Below are 17,475 nucleotides of genomic sequence, written 5' to 3'. Positions count from 1 at the left end.
AACCGTCGAATATCGAGAGAGAACCGTCGAATGTCGAGAGATCGGGAGAGAAGAGGAAAGATTGAGAGAGAAGAGAAAACCGTCGAATGTCGAAAGATCGGGAGAGAAGAGAGAACCGAGAGATCGGGAGAGAAGAGGAGAGATCGAGAGAGAAGAGAGATCGAGAGAGAAGAGGAAAGTGTTTCTCGTTCCCAAATCGATTTTGCCCTACCCTTTTTTTCCGACCATTCGCGACACGGCACGTGTCTCCTTAGGACGCCACCGAAAAACTCTTAACTAAGGCCGTCCCAGTTTTAATTGCATGTTTTTTCATTTAATTATAATTCTAGTAATGCTAAGATATTCTAAGTGGGAAGCCGATAATCATGGCCTAATATTCCTAGAAATATTGACTATCAATTTTCCTTTTAGACAAAATACTTTAAAACCAGATAACCCTAACGTTAACAAGTTGTGTATCACAAGCTATCATAATTCATAACATCAAACTTTACCCAGAAGAAGAGTTTACGTCGGTGGACTGGTGGCAAATTAATCATACACGTCATATACTAATCAGCAAGGATCACATTTCATTCGACGGTCCAACTAATTTTCTTTATCTATTGGATAACATTAAATTCGTTTTGGATAATGTTCTTAGAATTAATTTGTTTCATGTGATGCAACATGGTATTTTTCTCATAACGTGACTACAAAATTTTCTTTACAGATATAAAGTTTGAATTCACAAATAGTTATGATTTTCAACCACTAAATAATCTGGGTTTTTCAAGAAACAGCATTAACAGTAAGCATTGGTTACGTGGCATGCTTATCCATATGTTTTATTTGAAAGTTTTTTCTAACGTTCATATATACAAATCCGTGACGTAAAGTGGGATCTTGTTTGACGCGGGAGGGCAAATTGGAAAAAAAAAGTAAAGGGGAATAAAGTGATTATTTAAAACAAACGGGGCCAAAGGTAATTAGAAAAAGCTGGGCTCGTTCTTTTCCCAGATTCGCGGCACTTCTGAGCTGTGACTAACATTTGCTTATGATTTATCATAGTCCACACGGTTTTCCTTCATTCCTAACCAAACTCACAGCGAAGTTTTCAAGTTACAGATTTGTCAAATATCTTAAAACTAACATATATGATAATTGCTGAATAACGATTATGAAAGGAACGAATTATACGTCGTAGTGATGCGTGACAAAGACGATATATTTCTATGTATGGTAGAAACTACATTTGTAAAACAAAAGAGGGAAACAGATGGTCCCGCGGATTTTGTCAAGGGAATATAAAAGAACTTATCAAAAGAAGATCTATACAGAAATTACTGAGTTATGTACATGTTTATTCGCATTTTTATTCAATCTTTCCTCGTCAAGTGCAAAGCAAATTTAAATGAATTTTAGGATTAATGGAATTACAATTATAAATTAATTAGTTAGCGTTTGAAAAAATAAATTAATTTCAAGAGAAAAAACTATACAGCACTTAAAAAAAATTAATTAATAACGTCCCCCCTCCCCCAAAGAAGAACAGATCAGTTATATTTTCATTTCAAAAATGGTCTACCCAGTTGAAGGCATAATTAATTTCTGAAAAGGATATTAAGTTATTTGAGGGTTTTAATTTTTAAGTATGGTCATTTGAAACTGACTTATGTTTAATGAATACCATATTAAACTCTCCGGCTTGTCAGGCGCTCTAAAGGTTTGTTGGGACGGTCAGATGATTGAAGCTCTAGGAGCTCATGCTCTCCGCTACCGGTGGTTGCTCGAGGTTGAGCTGCCGCGACTAGGATGGCAAAGCTGCGTGTGGATAGAAACTAATCATTTGGAGCAGCGCTGCGGGCAAACCAAATTCTACCAAGGTGTGGTCTCATAGGTTATCAAAGGCTTCCTTCCCATGCGGCAATGCTTCATGTGTCAAGTTTTGACTATGTCCAAGATAATAAACCTTTTGCTAAATATGGTAGTGACCAATGTTCCATTTGGGTTTGCCTCTGCTTCTTCTCTGGTGTTGCTTTAAATTTATATTTTTTTTCATTCCGCTATTTGTGTTCTATGTAATTTCTGTCATCAAGAAAATTTGGTATAAAATTTAACATTTACATCAAAAAAAAAAAAAGAAAATTAATTGGGGAGAAACTTCAATGAAGACTAATTCTCTTGTATATATAAAAAAAACTATAATTCAGAAAGAAATCTAACCAACAAACAAAAAGAAGTCAATGTCATCTAAAGAAATGATGGTCACAAGCGAGTGGCCCCCATTGTGTTTGGTTGGTTTCACAAATGCCTAATTCCACACAAGGTTTACTCTCCAACACTTGTTGGTCCAATGGTCCCATCGCTGCTTGACATCACACACTAAACTATCTATCGTCTATCGACGTTTTAACTATGAAAAGTCGACGAAACTCCCTTCCACACTTGCACCGAATCAAGGGCCAATCTCAACGCAACGAACAAATGAATATAATCGATCGGATGGATAATAAAAGTTCATGGATTTATAATTATAAAATCTAAAGTCTATATGTCTTTTTGGTTAAAATAGACTTCTGTATATCGAGAATCAAATCTAGATGTATGTTTCAACTCGAGTGTCTACACTACATTCGTGGAAAACTGATCTGAAGTGTTCTATATACGTGACACGGTGACAGATTCACACTGTCAATTTCTCAAGCTGGTAGATTCTTTGATCGACTGTGTATATAAGACGAATGCAAAAAAATGTCGACGACAAAAGAGCAAGCAAGCGAAGTTTCCATGCATGCCGTTTTTGGCTTCTTTTTCTTAGCTATTAGTTACACGCAGCATCAATCATCAAATGAGTTGATAAACTTGCGGGATCATGAGATCGGAGGCAAAAAGAGCTATAATCATGCGGGATGTCTTGTAATGTTTGCAATTTCAATATAAAAAAGCAAGTTATTTAATATAAAAAAAAAGAGTTGATAAACTTGCAAATTAAAAGTGAAAAATATATTTTGTGAAAGTATAGCATAACCCGTATTTTCCACGTTCATACGAATGCAACTATCATATCCCCCACATTTCAACTTCCATTGAAAGTGACTCCAATTTGAAATTGCTTGTGTTAATAGAATTATACTAGAAATTAAATATAAGAGCGTTGACGGACGAATCATGTTCGTGCGTGCCGAACGGCTGAAACTAATGGTGCCATCAAAGCAATTTAAGTTATTTAACAGCAAGACTTAGCTGGTCTCTCTCCATTGACTTTTGACTTTTGTTCATAATTCTACGAATTATTTTAGAAGACAAAGCAATATATGCAATCAAAGAAAACAGTTGGAAAATTTGGTACCAACTAGTAATAACTAGTTGTTGACTTGTGGTCATTCATAAAGAAATGAAGTAATGACTATTCGTAGAAATGTCGTGAAAACTAACCAAGTGACAATGAAGACCAACCAAAAATCAGTAATGAATAATGATACGCTACGGACGAAATAATTAGATAGTAAGAAAATTTAGTAGTCGCTTCTTCGATTTAATAAAACTAAACCTGCAATTTTTTTTGTCTTTTTGTTATTCTGATTCTTCTATATATTCGGCTTATATTCTAGTTTGCTTCTTTATAGCCGACCCCCAAGATATATGTTGTCACATACTCACATGCAACTGAATATTATTTAATCCAGAGATATTTACGAAAAGAAAGAAATTAGTATTGAAGATCACAGATAGGCAGATATTTACGAAAAAACAAGGCCTAGGCCCAAATTCTAATAGGAGGTTTAACTTTCTTTTTTTTTTGTTTGAAACACAATAGGTTTAACTTATCCTCTATGAAATGAACTGATATATAATAGGGAAATTTGCCGAAAAGGAATGAAAATTCAGCTTAGCGTGTGATTGGTGGTGACCAAAAGAACCAGAAGGAACATTCAATTCTTTATGATTCCTATAAAAATACACTATTCATAAAGAATTAATTTTCCTTTTTATTCTTTATCATTTTTTTCGTTGAGAATAACAAAGCAAAATTATTCTTCATTATTTTTAAAGAAGAACAATCATTCTCACTTATTCCTTTATTTTTATTCCTTTTTATTCATTTTTTATTTGTTTATAGTGTTCTTCAGATGGTCACCAGTCAATTGTCTTTTTAATATAATATTTTTTGTTATTTTTTTCCTTTTTATCCACTTTATTTTTAAAATTTAATGAAATAAATAGTTTTATAACTCAAAAATTATAAAAATTTGAAGCAGCTAATGAAATATCCATATATACAAATTGATATTTTTTTGGGTTGAAAATTTTGATAAATTAAAATTTTAAATTATGTTGTACAAAAAATAGATTTCATCTTCTACGAAAACTGGTTAGTAGAACAAACAATTAGGTTTCAAAAATTGGTTAGTAGAACAAAAATTGCACTTTATGTGCCAAGCAAGCATTTCAAAAGACTATCATCTCTCTATCTAACAACAATTTACAGACCGACCAAACAAAGCTCCTAAGAAGAAAACTAAAGAAGTTTAACTTCAACCAGTTCTTCAACTAAAGCTCTGGAAGAAACTGGATCGTGTGATTGCACGTGGTGTCCAATATTTTCATTAGGTTTCCCACAACAAGAAAGGGGAAAAGACCTGATCCTCAAATCCAAGTGGTCAGATATTCATTTGAAAAGAGCTACTGAGATTTTAGAAGCTTTCTTTTCGCAGGATATCCTGGAAAGGCGGCATTTTTTCTTCAATGGAACTTCGGTCTCATCTCCCAAATGATCAAGCTCGTCCCGGAAAAACAGAGTTTTCCTTGGTGTTATGTATTCAAAATGGGATTTCTTCGCAATCAATGTCTGCATGAATAAACAAATTATCAGAATCACATTGTTCAGTCGCCAGATTTCAAAAGAGTCTCTAGCAAATGATGCCATCTACTTACAGCTTCACGTATAGTCTTTGACACATTAAACAACTGCTTTAAATCTCCATGCTCCACTCCACATATAACTCTTATCTGCAAATAATCCAATGAAAATTTTCACTAATCTCAGTCTCACCCAATAATTTTTTTTTCTCTGGCCAAAAGTAGAAGCATTTCACAGGGGAAACTGAAGATTTTCCATTTTCAGTATTGACTCTGTCCCTAGAGACAATAAATAATTCAAGATTTATCTCTATGTGAGTAATCATCAGAACAAGAACACTAAAAACAACTAATCCAAAGAACCCACATATAATAGAAAACCTATTAAAACGAGTTTGTGAGATTGGTTTAAAAGAAGACAAACCAGGATGTCTTGAGGAAGAGCTTCAAGCTCTCGGTTCTTGCCAATGGGAATCAAAACCCTCTTCCTCCCAAATCCTTTCTTATACTTATCACAGTCTAACCCTAACCCTAATCCTCCATCACCAACTACTTTTCGATTTGTGTTTGATGATGATTTCACGGCACCTAATCCCTTCTTCCTCAACGTCATGTCGCTATTATTATCAAAATCCCACGTTCCTGTATCAGGAAAACATGTAATAAAGTATAATGTTTCAAATGTAGTAACCAATGGACCCAAGAACAGGGGGAAAGTAGAGAGAAAACAATGGATGTTGGGGGAATAAAGAAAACATATGAAGTGAATATAGGAACAAGAAGTATTTAGAAGAAAAATAATTTCAAAACTTCAGTTAAACTGTAGTTATCTACTTCCTAAAATATCTGAAAGCTGTTGCACAAAACAAAAAATCTGAAAAACATGTGCGATTTTCACTTCTATTTTTCACCACTATACGTGAGATATTTGTTTATTGTGTAGCAGAACTAAAATCAACACAAAGCTTATTTATCATTCTTTGATTTGAAAAAAAAAATATTCTGTACCTTATTTTCATAGTAAACATAATCGTGAAAAATAATAATATGATTCGTGATTAAAAAATAGAACACAAGACAAAAAATATTAACTTTCACTGATGTTATGTGGCAAGCAATAATTCACAGAAAAACCAGCATGGGAATGGTGTATGCTGTAACGTGGTGACATGTTTCTTTGTTTACTACGTTCATTCGGTGGCTTCCTCGGATTCTATGAACGTAGAAAACATTCTGACATTGTTTTCTCTGGTTCTCTCCAACCACGTGCGTTGTCTATTAAATTCTTATCACTGACCTTTGTTTTATTTTGTTAAATCTTGCTATAATTGTATTTTTCCCAACTCATGTAAATTTTAAATTATATTCAAAAGAGGCTTTCTTAAAAGATAGGAATATTGAAGTTTGGTGAACAAAGTACCTGGTACGTCATAAATTTCGAGAGAGAACTATTGAGCCATTTAACTCCTTATAACATTCAAACTTTTTGGGGCACTATATTACACTGAATTTCATAATTATTATTTTTACTTTGTGGTACTGTAAATTACATACTGGAGTCATTGTAGCCGATATTCATAGGAAGATATCAAACAATCCAAATATATATGCCTCTTTTCAAGAATTTTTAGTTTGAGGTTGAGAAACTTTCTTCTTTTAGCTTTGGAGGTAGAAGAGAAGCTAGGTCCCAAATATTTAACTTAAGAATATCTCAGAACTTTTTCTTTAACAAAAGATTGTCTATTTAAGCTTAAGAAATAAAATGTTTGTTTCAGTTTATCTGAAAGTATGTGATCTGACAGAACTTATAAAAAGGAAAGATGCCATTTAGGGACAAGTCTTTTCCGTTTTGAAGACAGCAAAAGCATGTGCATCGCGCGTTTCTTATGTGGAGAGGGGGGGAAGACTATTGTTTGTTCAAGTCGCCAAATACCGTATGTCCAAGTTGCCAAATAAGAGACGTTTTTGGTGGGTTTTTTTAACTGTTCGCGGGCCTCACTGACACGTGACGGTCTGTGATTGATTTTTTTTTAATTTTTTTTTGGTCAGATAAAAACGAAAAGAAAAAAAAATAAAATAAGAAACCCATTAAAAGTTCGTGCGATAATGATGCTCTAAGTACATTGGTCACAAAGCATGAGAGCATAGACTAAAGAATATTTGTGTCATAACCAAAAGCTCCCACCAAAAAAGCACTGCGCAGTTGCCGAGATAGACCATCCATTACAAGGACAAAAAAGTATAATGATTTGTACCACAAAGAAAGAATAATGAGTGATAATTTCGTTGCCTTCGCTGTCTTAAAAGAACCCAATGCGCATTGATTGATAGACATTATGTTCTACATTATCCAATTAATAATTGTTAGAAAAATATTTAGAAAAGCATTTACTCAACGGTTATGTTCTCTAAAATATAATTAAAATAAAATATTTATATTATTAAAGCATTTATATCCAAAAACTAAAATTTTGATTTATAAAATTAATTTACAATAAAAATATTTTTTAAAACAGTACTTCATATTTAAAATATAATTTAATTTATATAATTTAAGTTATATAATTTTTAATTGTGAAACATTATTTTTAAAAATAGATATTTAATTATAAATTTATTTTAAAATAATATTTTTTGATATAATCATAATTATTAAATAAAATAAATTAATTTTATATGTTAATATATTTATATATATTATAATATATTCATTAAGAATAAATATATTATATAATAATTTTTATAATAATTTTAAATAGTATGTTCATACTGCTATACCAATTATCCTATTAAGCATTTTAGCAAAAACATACAGTTTCTGCAGCCAGTCCCGGCTTAATTTTTGAGTGGACCTTGTGCAAGTTCTAATTTTCAGAAGCAATAAAAGTAATTTGCAAAAAAAAAGCCCTAATTCTACAAAATTGAACCTTAAATTCTAATTAAATTTTTTTTTTTTTTTTTTTGGGATCATGTGCAAATGTGCCTTATGCACAGGGTAAGTTACTGCTACTGCTTTATCATCTATTCTACCAATCAAGCCTACATAGTACTGGATATTCATCACTTATACGATAAGTATAAAGTAGCTAGGATAAGTACATACTCTAGTCTAGCTTATCTCCTATGTGAATATTCTTCTACATATTCTCTTGTTGTACCTATATATATTGTACGCTAGCTACTCATTCAATAAAGTATCAAGTATCGTATAAGTGATGTGTATCCAATATGTAGAGTAAAAGCTTAAGATGTAAATACTTCAATCTATGAAGAGTTAAAAGAATATTCACGACTTGCTATTTTACTAAGATGCAAAGTCTGAGATCTTATTCTATGTTGCATACACATTCCCTATACATACGATAAACTAAGACTTCATCGATTTGCATGTACATATACCCTAAATTTTGTAGTTTTCTTCACTATAATTTCCAAACTATTCACTTTTTGTTATGTGTTGAGGTCAAAATTACAACGGCTAAAACTCTTTTAAGACAATGTAGTGGAGATGACAAAAAGAAAACTACCGAAGATACAATGCATATGTTTCTCTATAAGACTATAACAAATCAACATACATGTTATTGTCACATCCACCACTAAAGATATGGAGATAATAACGATCCCATGTTTCAAAAAAAAAATTGTTCTACAAATCCCTTTCCGTGGTTTCATCATATATACTCTAACTACCCCCTTAAAGAAAGAAAAAAACAAGAAGAAGGCATAGGCGAATAGATGAATGTGGGAATCAAACTCTAGAAAATTCATTTCAACATGAGCATAATATGGGGCATAGCAGGAATAAGAAGAAGGATAAAGACAACGATGAAGAGAATGATGGCGTAACAAGTCCATTTCCTCGAGCTCTTTTGGTACTCCCTTGCATCTTGGAGCTGATCAGTCCCTCTTCTCACAAACGAGCTAGCCTTTGCCACATGGCTCTCTATATTGTTCAGCTGTTGCCCTTGTGCTTCCACTAGAGCCGCCATGTCCAAGAAAACTTGGTGCAGCTCCAGTAGATTCTTCTCAATCTCCTTCACTGCATCATGTCTTTCCTGGATCTCAGATATTGTGTCCATGATCTCACCTCTTCCTTGCTCTTGAATCGCTTTTTGGAGAAAATTTTCACTCTCACCGCTTGCAATCAAGTTATCAATTGTTTGCTCGTCCGCTTTTTCTCCTGTTATTGTGAAATACCTGCGCCAATTCCAACAAAAGTCACAAACAGAGCAATACCTTGCGAGACAAGAAACCTAAAAGGGAAAGACCTGCGCTCTACGGTTTCCTTATACTCATCGTTCATTCGCGCACGTAGACTCTGGAAACTATCCATCAAGTCCTTGAGCTTCTTCCCGAGACCGCTAACCACAGAAGACCGAGTCCTATCCGTAGACGAACCGGGTCCACAACCGGGGACATTACGGCTATTAGCGTTTGCTTTCTCTAGGGCTTCGAGCTTCTGCTTGATGATTTTGACCCTCTTAAGGACCTGACCTACGTCAGCATCCATCTTAGCTCGTAGCTCCTTCACCTTCTTGGCGTTGTGCACCGTCTGGCATTCTTCGTTCGAGTCTTGAAGCTTCTTATAAAGAGTCTCCACTCCTTTCATGTCATCCTTCACATTCTCGACGTCCTCGAAGAATTTGTCCAGGTTCATCGTTTCTTGACCTGCCTCGACATCGCTCATTTGAGCCTGGTTCCTCTTGAATGAATTTGAGAATAAGTCATTCATCTTTTGACTCTAATTTTGTATGATCTTTCCTCTAGTTTTTGTTTAATTATGTACAAATTCTTGTCTTTTTATTCAGTGGTTTTGTTCAAAAGCAATAGACAAAGACATCTTCTTTTTGAATACGAGGAAGATACGATGATCTTTTATTATTATTTTAGTTTTATGAGTGGAAAAAGAAAAGAAAAGTGTAAGTTTTGTTGGGAGGTTTATTTTGTTAACGTTAGAATGAGAGTCGCAAGCAGTTTTGGTAATTATCTAAAATTAGCTAATGGCATAACTTTGTTCTCAGCTATTGGTAAAAGACGCTAATATCCCTTTAATGGGCCGAACCTAAAGCCCAATTAAAACTCTCATCTCTTCTTCTCCTTCCAAGACCTCTTTTGGTTTGAATAAAACCCTAAAACCCTAATTTAGTTTACTCGAATCGCCTTCGTCTCCGATCCGACGAAGTATCTCGCGATGAACGTTGACGATGACGGTGCGGCTGGGGCACTGGCTCCGCCGACGAGAGGTAGGCATATCGGGAAGAGAGCTCTAAAGAACAAAAGCGTCACCGTCTCTTTCGATGAGAAAGATCTCAAGTATGTTTCAATCGCGATAATCTGATTCGGAGTCATATACTACTCAATCTTGGCATCCTCTAATCGCTGTTTGTTCGCGAAATTAGGGATTTTGTGACTGGGTTTCACAAGAGGAAGAAGAAAAGGAGAAAGGAAGCTCAGAAGCAGCAGGAGGAGTCTTTTAGGCGGAAACGTATCGAGGCTCGTAAGAAGGTGAGGATTAAGCTTTCGTACTGGTTTTTGTATCATTCATCATCCGTGCGTTATAGATTAGGTTGTAACATGGACTTTGTTCTGAATCATTTTGATGAAAAGTTTTTATTTTGCTTAAAGTTTGTGTTTTTATTTTTGCTTAGAGTTTACTTACTCTCCTGAGCTTCTATTGGCCTAAGATCGTTTCTGAAATATTGTATCTGAGCTTTGCAGAGGAAATTGGAAGAGATGATGGTCGCTGGTAATGCTGAGGAAACTGAAGAGGGAGAAGCTGAGGAGGAGGATGCAGAGAATAAAGAGGCAGAGCCTGATGCTTTAACTTCTGGTAAATTCTTCATAGTCACTTTAGTTTTTCTATATGAAGACATTTAACTTTTTGTTTGTGGAAGAGATGATAGTTTGTCTCCGTAACCTGGGAATTGATTTATTGATTGGAATCGAGAAGTTGATGTATTGAGTGTGTTTTTTTCTTCATTGAATGCTTTGTCTTTAGTTTGATTTATATTTTGCTACGCCTGGGCCCTGGCCATGTTCTAATGTTTGTTGTGTTTCTTTGTTGGTGAAAGGAACGACAATGTATGATACAGGGGAGCTGAAAGTTACTGTGACAACAAGCGAGATATCTCGTGAAGAGGATGAGCCTGTTCGCAGGGAAAAGACCCAATCAACAGAATCTGGTTCAACTGCCAAAGCTTCCACATCACAGCCGGCGCCTTTGAGGAAGTCCAAACCCGCTAAGCAGAACCGGAGACACAAGTCTAGCACCAAAACTATGAAGAAAAGGGATAAGAAGAAACAAGCAAGAGGGATCAAGAGTACGCGCTAGTAGTTAAAGAGGGATTTGTGTTGTTTCTTTTGAAAATTCAGTGTTTTCTGGAGCTTCTGATTATGAAAATTCTCAAGCGTTGATACGGTTGAAATTGTGTGTAACAATCAGATAATGTTTTTCTTTTAGTAACAAGAATATTTATCAATCAGATTATGTCTACAAAAGCAAAGAGAGAGAAGAAAAAACAAGCAAAGAGAGGAAATCTATAGAAATTTCTGTTGTGTCTTTTGATAGCGAAGCGTTTGGATCTTTCAGTACTAATATCAGAAACTCAGTACTAATATCAGAAACCATCTCTATACACTTTGGTTTGAATGGTAACCACTAACCGCTGAAGTTTGAAACAATTGGATAATGTTGAAACATGTATTACAGTATTAATAAGCACATTTATTAATCAAATTCGTTATGTTTCAAGAGTCGTCAGAAACTCTCACTATACATTTTGGTTAGAATGGTGGTAACCACTAACCGTTGAAGGTTAATTGCTGCGATCGGAGGCTAACTGATTTAGTGACTTATTAAGCATCACAAGTTGCAGTGTTTATAACAAATCTTTATTAAAAAACTCAAGGAGAGTAACATTTTATGTTGTGTTTTGTTTTGTATTATTCATATAGAAATGTTAAAACATTATTCAAAGAGCTCTTTATTAAAAAAAAAAAAACATTAATCAAAGAGCTCCTTGACCTCGACCTAATTATAGCAGAGCAAAGGACAGGAGAGATCTTTTAAACCCCGTCAGGTCAGCTTTCCGTGAATCACGGTCCAATATATGCCACCTTTGAGAACTGAAACTTGACCTTGGCCACTTCTTAAGGAAATAAACATATTATGAAATTGTTTCATCCTTTCACAAAAAATTGAAATTGTCTGATCCAATAATTATTGCTGAGAAAACGCCTTTGATTTATCATTTATCTAAAGTTGTAGATCTTTTATTCATTTTATCCGTAGTGTGATAGAGTCCAAAATGGAGCATTTTAGTAACAAAAATCCACAAAATCACCAACCACTTTCGTTTTTTTGTTTCCCATGAATGTTCAGAATATCGATTATTACTTTTGTTTTGAATTTGGATTTAGAACAAAATACTATTAGTAATTACTTGTATATAGTATATACTGAAGTTAAAATCCATGCATGCCTGTATTTATTTAGCGTAATCTTATTTTAAGAAAAAATATGTTACAGTGAAAGTATGGACCAAGAAAATAAAAGTATGGACCAGGAATAAAATTGAAACGTTGAATCAAATTTGTGGTTGTCACTTGCGATCAGTAACGTAAGTGGTATACACAGTGCGTCTTAACCAGTATAATAACCCGGGGTAAAACACATAATATGGATTTTTTTATAAATATTTTCTATATTTTTCTTTGCTGCATTTCTTTTAATTTGAATTTCAAGACCTGAAACCAGTGTTTTGAAAACTGGACCGGACCGGCCGGCCGGCTAGACTAGAGAGGCTGGTCGAACCGTGACTCAGCCATCTATTCGATTTCAGGTTATACTAAAAAAAACTGGATTTGAGTTAAATTGGCAAACCCGGTCAAAAACCTGTAAAACTCGCTAAAACCAGAGATCAACATTGATATTAAAATCATATTTTTTTCAAATTCAAGTATTTTTTTAAACTGAAAATTTTAAAAACATTTCATTAAAAAATCATATTTTTTTTCTAAGTATCTATCTAAATAAATTATTTTCATTATTTATATTATTTTTTAAAAAAGTATTTTTGTTTTCATATCATTTTTAGATTCTAATAATTATATAAAAATGTATAAAAATAATTTTATGTTATACATATAATAGTTACTTAATATAAAATTTAGTTAAAATTTAAAACCCGGTTGAACCCGTTGGATCGGTCCGACCATTGATCTACTTACAATGTCGAATCAACGTCTGGTCCGGTTTTCAAAACACTACCTGAAACAAATAGAAAAAAAAATATCTCAAAACTAATGATGAATGTACAGATTTTTTATTGTTTTGTCTTGTAATAAATAAATTAGGCTTACTTAATTATGAGTTTTTTTTATAATTTAACAGATTGAAATAAACCTTTAAAACAACACAAAAAAAAAATTTTGGACCTATGGCAAATGCCCATGTTGCCATGGGTAAGAGCCGGGGCTGGGTACACGAGGCCAGCCTGCAGTTTATATGTGTAACCCTCACAAAAACGTGTTAATGGATGTGTCTTAGTTTGTATCACACAATTATATATCTTCAAATTTGTGGTTGTCACTTGCGATCAGTAACGTAAGTGGTATACGGGGCCAGCCTGCAGTTTATGTGTAACCCTAACAAAAACGTCTTAATGGATGTGTCTTAGTTTGTATCACACAATTATATATCTTGATTACTAAGTGGCTACACACAACAAGAAAAAAGAAAGATAAAGCCACACAAGAGGCATACATACAATCACGTCTCGTTGGCTCGTTGCAAATGGATGTCGCATCGGGAGTGAGACCTAAGGGGAAGCCAATTAAATACAAGGCCATTTTAAGTTCGTTACCAACAAAAAGAAGTCATGAGGGGAAGACTTGGAGAATTACTGTGTTTAGTTTATTTTCGTATTACAAAATTTTAATTTAGAGATTGCAGAACTGACACGTTGGACATCTCTTTCTTTTATCCACTAGCTGCACGTACGCAAACAAAATATGTAGAAGGCCACGTCTTACAAAGGATGTCACCTAACTTTGTCCCATGGCCTTATTCAATCCCACCCGTCAATCTTCCTTTTCTTTAGATCCAACGGTATTTATAGAACAATAGCCTAAGCTTCCCATGAACCCCATGCACCTATATAACATCAAAAGTCTATAGATGGAGAGAAACACACAAACTGAAAAATGGCTTCGCCAATGAGTACGATCAAGGTGGCGGTTGTCTCCACGGTAATCATCGCTATGTCTCTGTTTGTAATGTTTTGTGTTCCTACCGCAGTAGATTTCTCCTTATCTCGGTTCCCAATCCTTTGGAGTTCATTTCTCTCGTGGCTGAAACCACCTTACCTCTTCGTCATCATCAATGTCATAATCATTACAACGATTGTAACTTCTTCCAAGTACTTCCAGAGCACCGGTGTCAACCGAGATTGTGAGGTGAAGGACGTTGATATGGATGGTCATTTCGGGGCCACGTTTCCACAGCCGATCGTCGTCACGGATGTGGATAGATCAGAGGTTGTATGTGAAGAGAAGGAAGAGGAGATTACAGGACTGAACAACGGTGGAGATGAGTTTGTGATGTTGACATGGAAGTTGAATAAAGTGCCTACGACGATAACGGACGAGTCAGAGACTAAGAAAGCGCTGGTTTCGGCAAGATTAAGCCACCGTAAACCGGTCAAAGTGACTTCAAAAGATAACAAAAGGAAGTTGGCGTCGAGGGTTGGTGAAACCAAAGTGGGACGAGAACACGTGGAAGATGATGGTAACGGAGGAACTTGAGTCAACGCCGTTGGCTAATCATTCCTGGAGCCCTGAGGCGCTCAGACTTGGCGCCGGGGAGTCACAACCTGTCTTGAGGGATTCGGAGACTTTCAGGGACATTACTAATAGTTATCCAATATCTCCCACGGTGACGGAGATGTCGCCGAGTCTGGAGGAGCTGAATCGAAAATTTGAAGATTTTATAAAGAAAGGTAAGGAGGAGATGCTGAATGCCCTGAGATTAGACAAAGATGTGGATTCACAAGCCAGGCTAATTAGTTTTTGATTCTCATATTATTTTCTATACACAGCAAAAACTGAACACAATAAGAGATTAGAATAATTACTAAAGAAAAAAAACTGTATTTACCCTAAATAATATTATTCTACTCTAATTCTTCTAGGTTTCACTTGCAAGTCCTTAGCGGTGAAACCTAGAAGAATTAGAGTAGAATAATATTATTTAGGGTAAATAAGCTAAGGATCAATACGTAAATAAGGATTTATCGTGGTTGATCCTTAGAGACGTGGCGTGCTGTGATTCGTTGCTCGAGTTTTTGTGTTTGGTTTTGTCAAAAAAAAAACATTTTCGACGGACGAAGCGCAAGAAAAAATAGAGCTCTCTCCTCCAGGCGATTCGATTGGTTTCAGAACGAAGGTAAATCGAAGCCCTCTCTTCGAGTTTTTGGGATTTAGATTAGGTTCGATGTTATTTTTCACTCGATTTAGGGTTGGGTTCTCTGTTAGGGTTTCAAAACATTTGTGTTTTCAATCGATTTGGGGATTTTTCGGATGAAGTTAGGGTATCAAAAGTTTTGGGTTTCGAATTGATTTGGGGATCTTTTCGTGTGTAGTTAGGGTTTATAGAACCGAGTTACAATCGACTGAAACGATTTGGGGAGCTTGTGGTTTCTTCTTAATCTTTGGTAACTCGATCGTTTGTTCTCGTTGATGTTTTGTTCTCGTTTTGTTCTTGTTTGTTCAGGTTAACCAAGCATGGGACAAGATTATTCGTACAGCCAGCCATCTTCATCTGACGAGTTCGACATAACTTCCCTGCTTGAAGCAGAAGCTGCAATGTACGCGGATGAAGGCGAGAGTAGCTACAATGCGGCAGAGCCGTTTAAGTACTCACCTCCGGAGCCGAGAGTAGCTGATGATGGAATCCCGACGCCTTGCTGTGGTGGTGGTGGTGATCCTGTTGTCGCAACATCAGAGATGAGTGACTTTCAGAGACAGCTTAGAGAGCTTAAGGATGAAGGTCTTGTGAATGCGTCGAAGCTGGATATGCTAGAGAGGACCGTTGGGGAGTTATTTAAGAAGGAAGTAGAGGTTATACATGGCTTCGCATTGGAAGTTTACGTAATGGTCTATGGGTTAGCTCTAATAGGTTTGGCGGTCATGTATCTTCATGGTTAGTTTCTCTCTTGAGTTTTTCATTGAATCTTATGTTAGAGTTAAAAACTTTTGACTTTTTCATATGTTATTTTTTCAGGTAGAGCTTGAAAGGATTACAAGGACCATCTCTGACCTTCAGAGTGTATGTATAAAGGTGAGTACTCTCTTTTCTTAGAAACCGATTGTGTTGTTTGGTAACTCTATAGCGTATTTAAATTTAAAAACAGCTAAATTTGTGTTAAATGCTAGTTGTTGCTTTCTACCTTCCTGACCCCTTAGATTTGATAGTTTTAAATGTTTTAGCTATGTAGAATACGGTGTTAGCCTGATTTGATAGGTGTTAAATGCTTTTTGTGTGCTTTCTACCTTCTCATCTACTCTGATTTTATTACCTTTGAATGTTTGGTAGTTAAAGCTCCTTTACTTAACCCTATGTGTTGCTAATAGAGCGACACAAACCATTCTCTATCCATGGAGAACACAAGTAGTTATGTTAACCTTTTGAACAGTCAAAGTTCTGTTGACCTTGAATCACCCGAACCATTTTGGTTCGGTAGCCAAGGTCCTTAAGAAGCTGTTGTAGAATCTGCGGTCAAGGAGAGGAGGAAGTGGTCTCTGAAAGAGGACAAGATCTTTATTGGTGCTTGGCTTAACACCAGTAAGGATGCGGTGGTGAGCAATGAGCAGAAAGCCGGTGCGTTCTGGAAGAGGATCGCCGAGTACTACAATGCAAGCCCTCACCTGGTGGGAACAACACCTAGAGAGCTTGGTCAGTGCAAGCAGAGGTGGGCTAGGATTAACGAGCAAGTGTGCAAGTTCGTAGGATGCTACGACGCAGCTTTGAGGGAGCAGAGAAGTGGACAAAATGATGATGATGTGATGAAAGCTGCACTGGACCTTTTCTACAATCATTACTCGGTCAAGTTTAGCATGGAACATGCCTGGAGGGAGCTGAGGCATGACCAGAAATGGTCATCCCCCTATGTGGCTAAGGACAGTGGGAAGGAAAAGCGCAAAGTCTCGGAGGTTGATACAGCAGATGAAGTGGGAGAACCACATGGTAGACCTATGGGGGTTAAGGCTGCTAAAGCTGCTATGAAGAAGAAAAAGAGTGGTAAAGAGGAGTCATTGGCAGCGATACACGCCATCATGGAAGTAAAAAAAAAGCAGTCTCTAAACAGAAACTGCTTGAACGTCTACTGGCCAAAAAAGAGCCACTCAGTGAGATGGAAACATCTCTTAAACTCAAACTTATGTCTGAGATGATATGAGTTTAGGTATTGGCATATTTGCGTAGTTAGTGGTCTCTTTGGAATTGGCATCTTGTTAGCTATCTTGTTTGTAGATGTTCCGTAGTTAGCTATCTTGTTTGTAATTAGCTATCTTGTTTGTATTGCGATGTTGAGTTGTACTAACCAAGTCACGGGTCTTTGTTTCATATTTCTT

The 17,475-nt window shown here is 35.6% G+C and overlaps 4 protein-coding genes across 4 annotated transcripts; 2 read left to right on the top strand and 2 right to left on the bottom strand.

The window, feature by feature from the left end:
* Positions 1-4,239: 4,239 nt before the first annotated feature.
* Positions 4,240-6,102, bottom strand: LOC106400077 (F-box protein At1g61340). Its single transcript, XM_022702331.2, has 3 exons — positions 5,267-6,102; positions 4,918-4,992; positions 4,240-4,831 (listed from the first exon to the last, which is right to left on the bottom strand). Exons 1-3 carry the CDS (start codon positions 5,453-5,455, stop codon positions 4,652-4,654), a joined length of 444 nt encoding a protein of 147 aa, XP_022558052.1. The 5' UTR covers positions 5,456-6,102; the 3' UTR covers positions 4,240-4,651.
* Positions 6,103-7,786: 1,684 nt separating this feature from the next.
* LOC106400234 (syntaxin-125) lies at positions 7,787-9,770 on the bottom strand. The gene is made up of 2 exons (XM_013840613.3): positions 9,114-9,770; positions 7,787-9,042 (listed from the first exon to the last, which is right to left on the bottom strand). Exons 1-2 carry the CDS (start codon positions 9,575-9,577, stop codon positions 8,610-8,612), a joined length of 897 nt encoding a protein of 298 aa, XP_013696067.1. The 5' UTR covers positions 9,578-9,770; the 3' UTR covers positions 7,787-8,609.
* A 168-nt stretch (positions 9,771-9,938) lies between these two features.
* Positions 9,939-11,327, top strand: LOC106397441 (ribosomal RNA-processing protein 17). The gene is made up of 4 exons (XM_013838021.3): positions 9,939-10,158; positions 10,245-10,350; positions 10,564-10,675; positions 10,917-11,327. Exons 1-4 carry the CDS (start codon positions 10,037-10,039, stop codon positions 11,174-11,176), a joined length of 600 nt encoding a protein of 199 aa, XP_013693475.1. The 5' UTR covers positions 9,939-10,036; the 3' UTR covers positions 11,177-11,327.
* Positions 11,328-14,049: 2,722 nt separating this feature from the next.
* Positions 14,050-14,649, top strand: LOC106398358. The gene has a single exon (XM_022702380.1). The coding sequence runs from the start codon at positions 14,050-14,052 to the stop codon at positions 14,647-14,649; it is 600 nt and encodes a 199-aa protein (XP_022558101.1).
* Positions 14,650-17,475: the final 2,826 nt, after the last annotated feature.

This window comes from Brassica napus, chromosome C5 (assembly GCF_020379485.1).
Source record: "Brassica napus cultivar Da-Ae chromosome C5, Da-Ae, whole genome shotgun sequence".
Classification (NCBI taxonomy): Eukaryota; Viridiplantae; Streptophyta; class Magnoliopsida; order Brassicales; family Brassicaceae; genus Brassica; species Brassica napus.
Note: the sequence above shows the minus strand (reverse complement) of the source record. Positions and strands in the feature narration are given on the sequence as shown.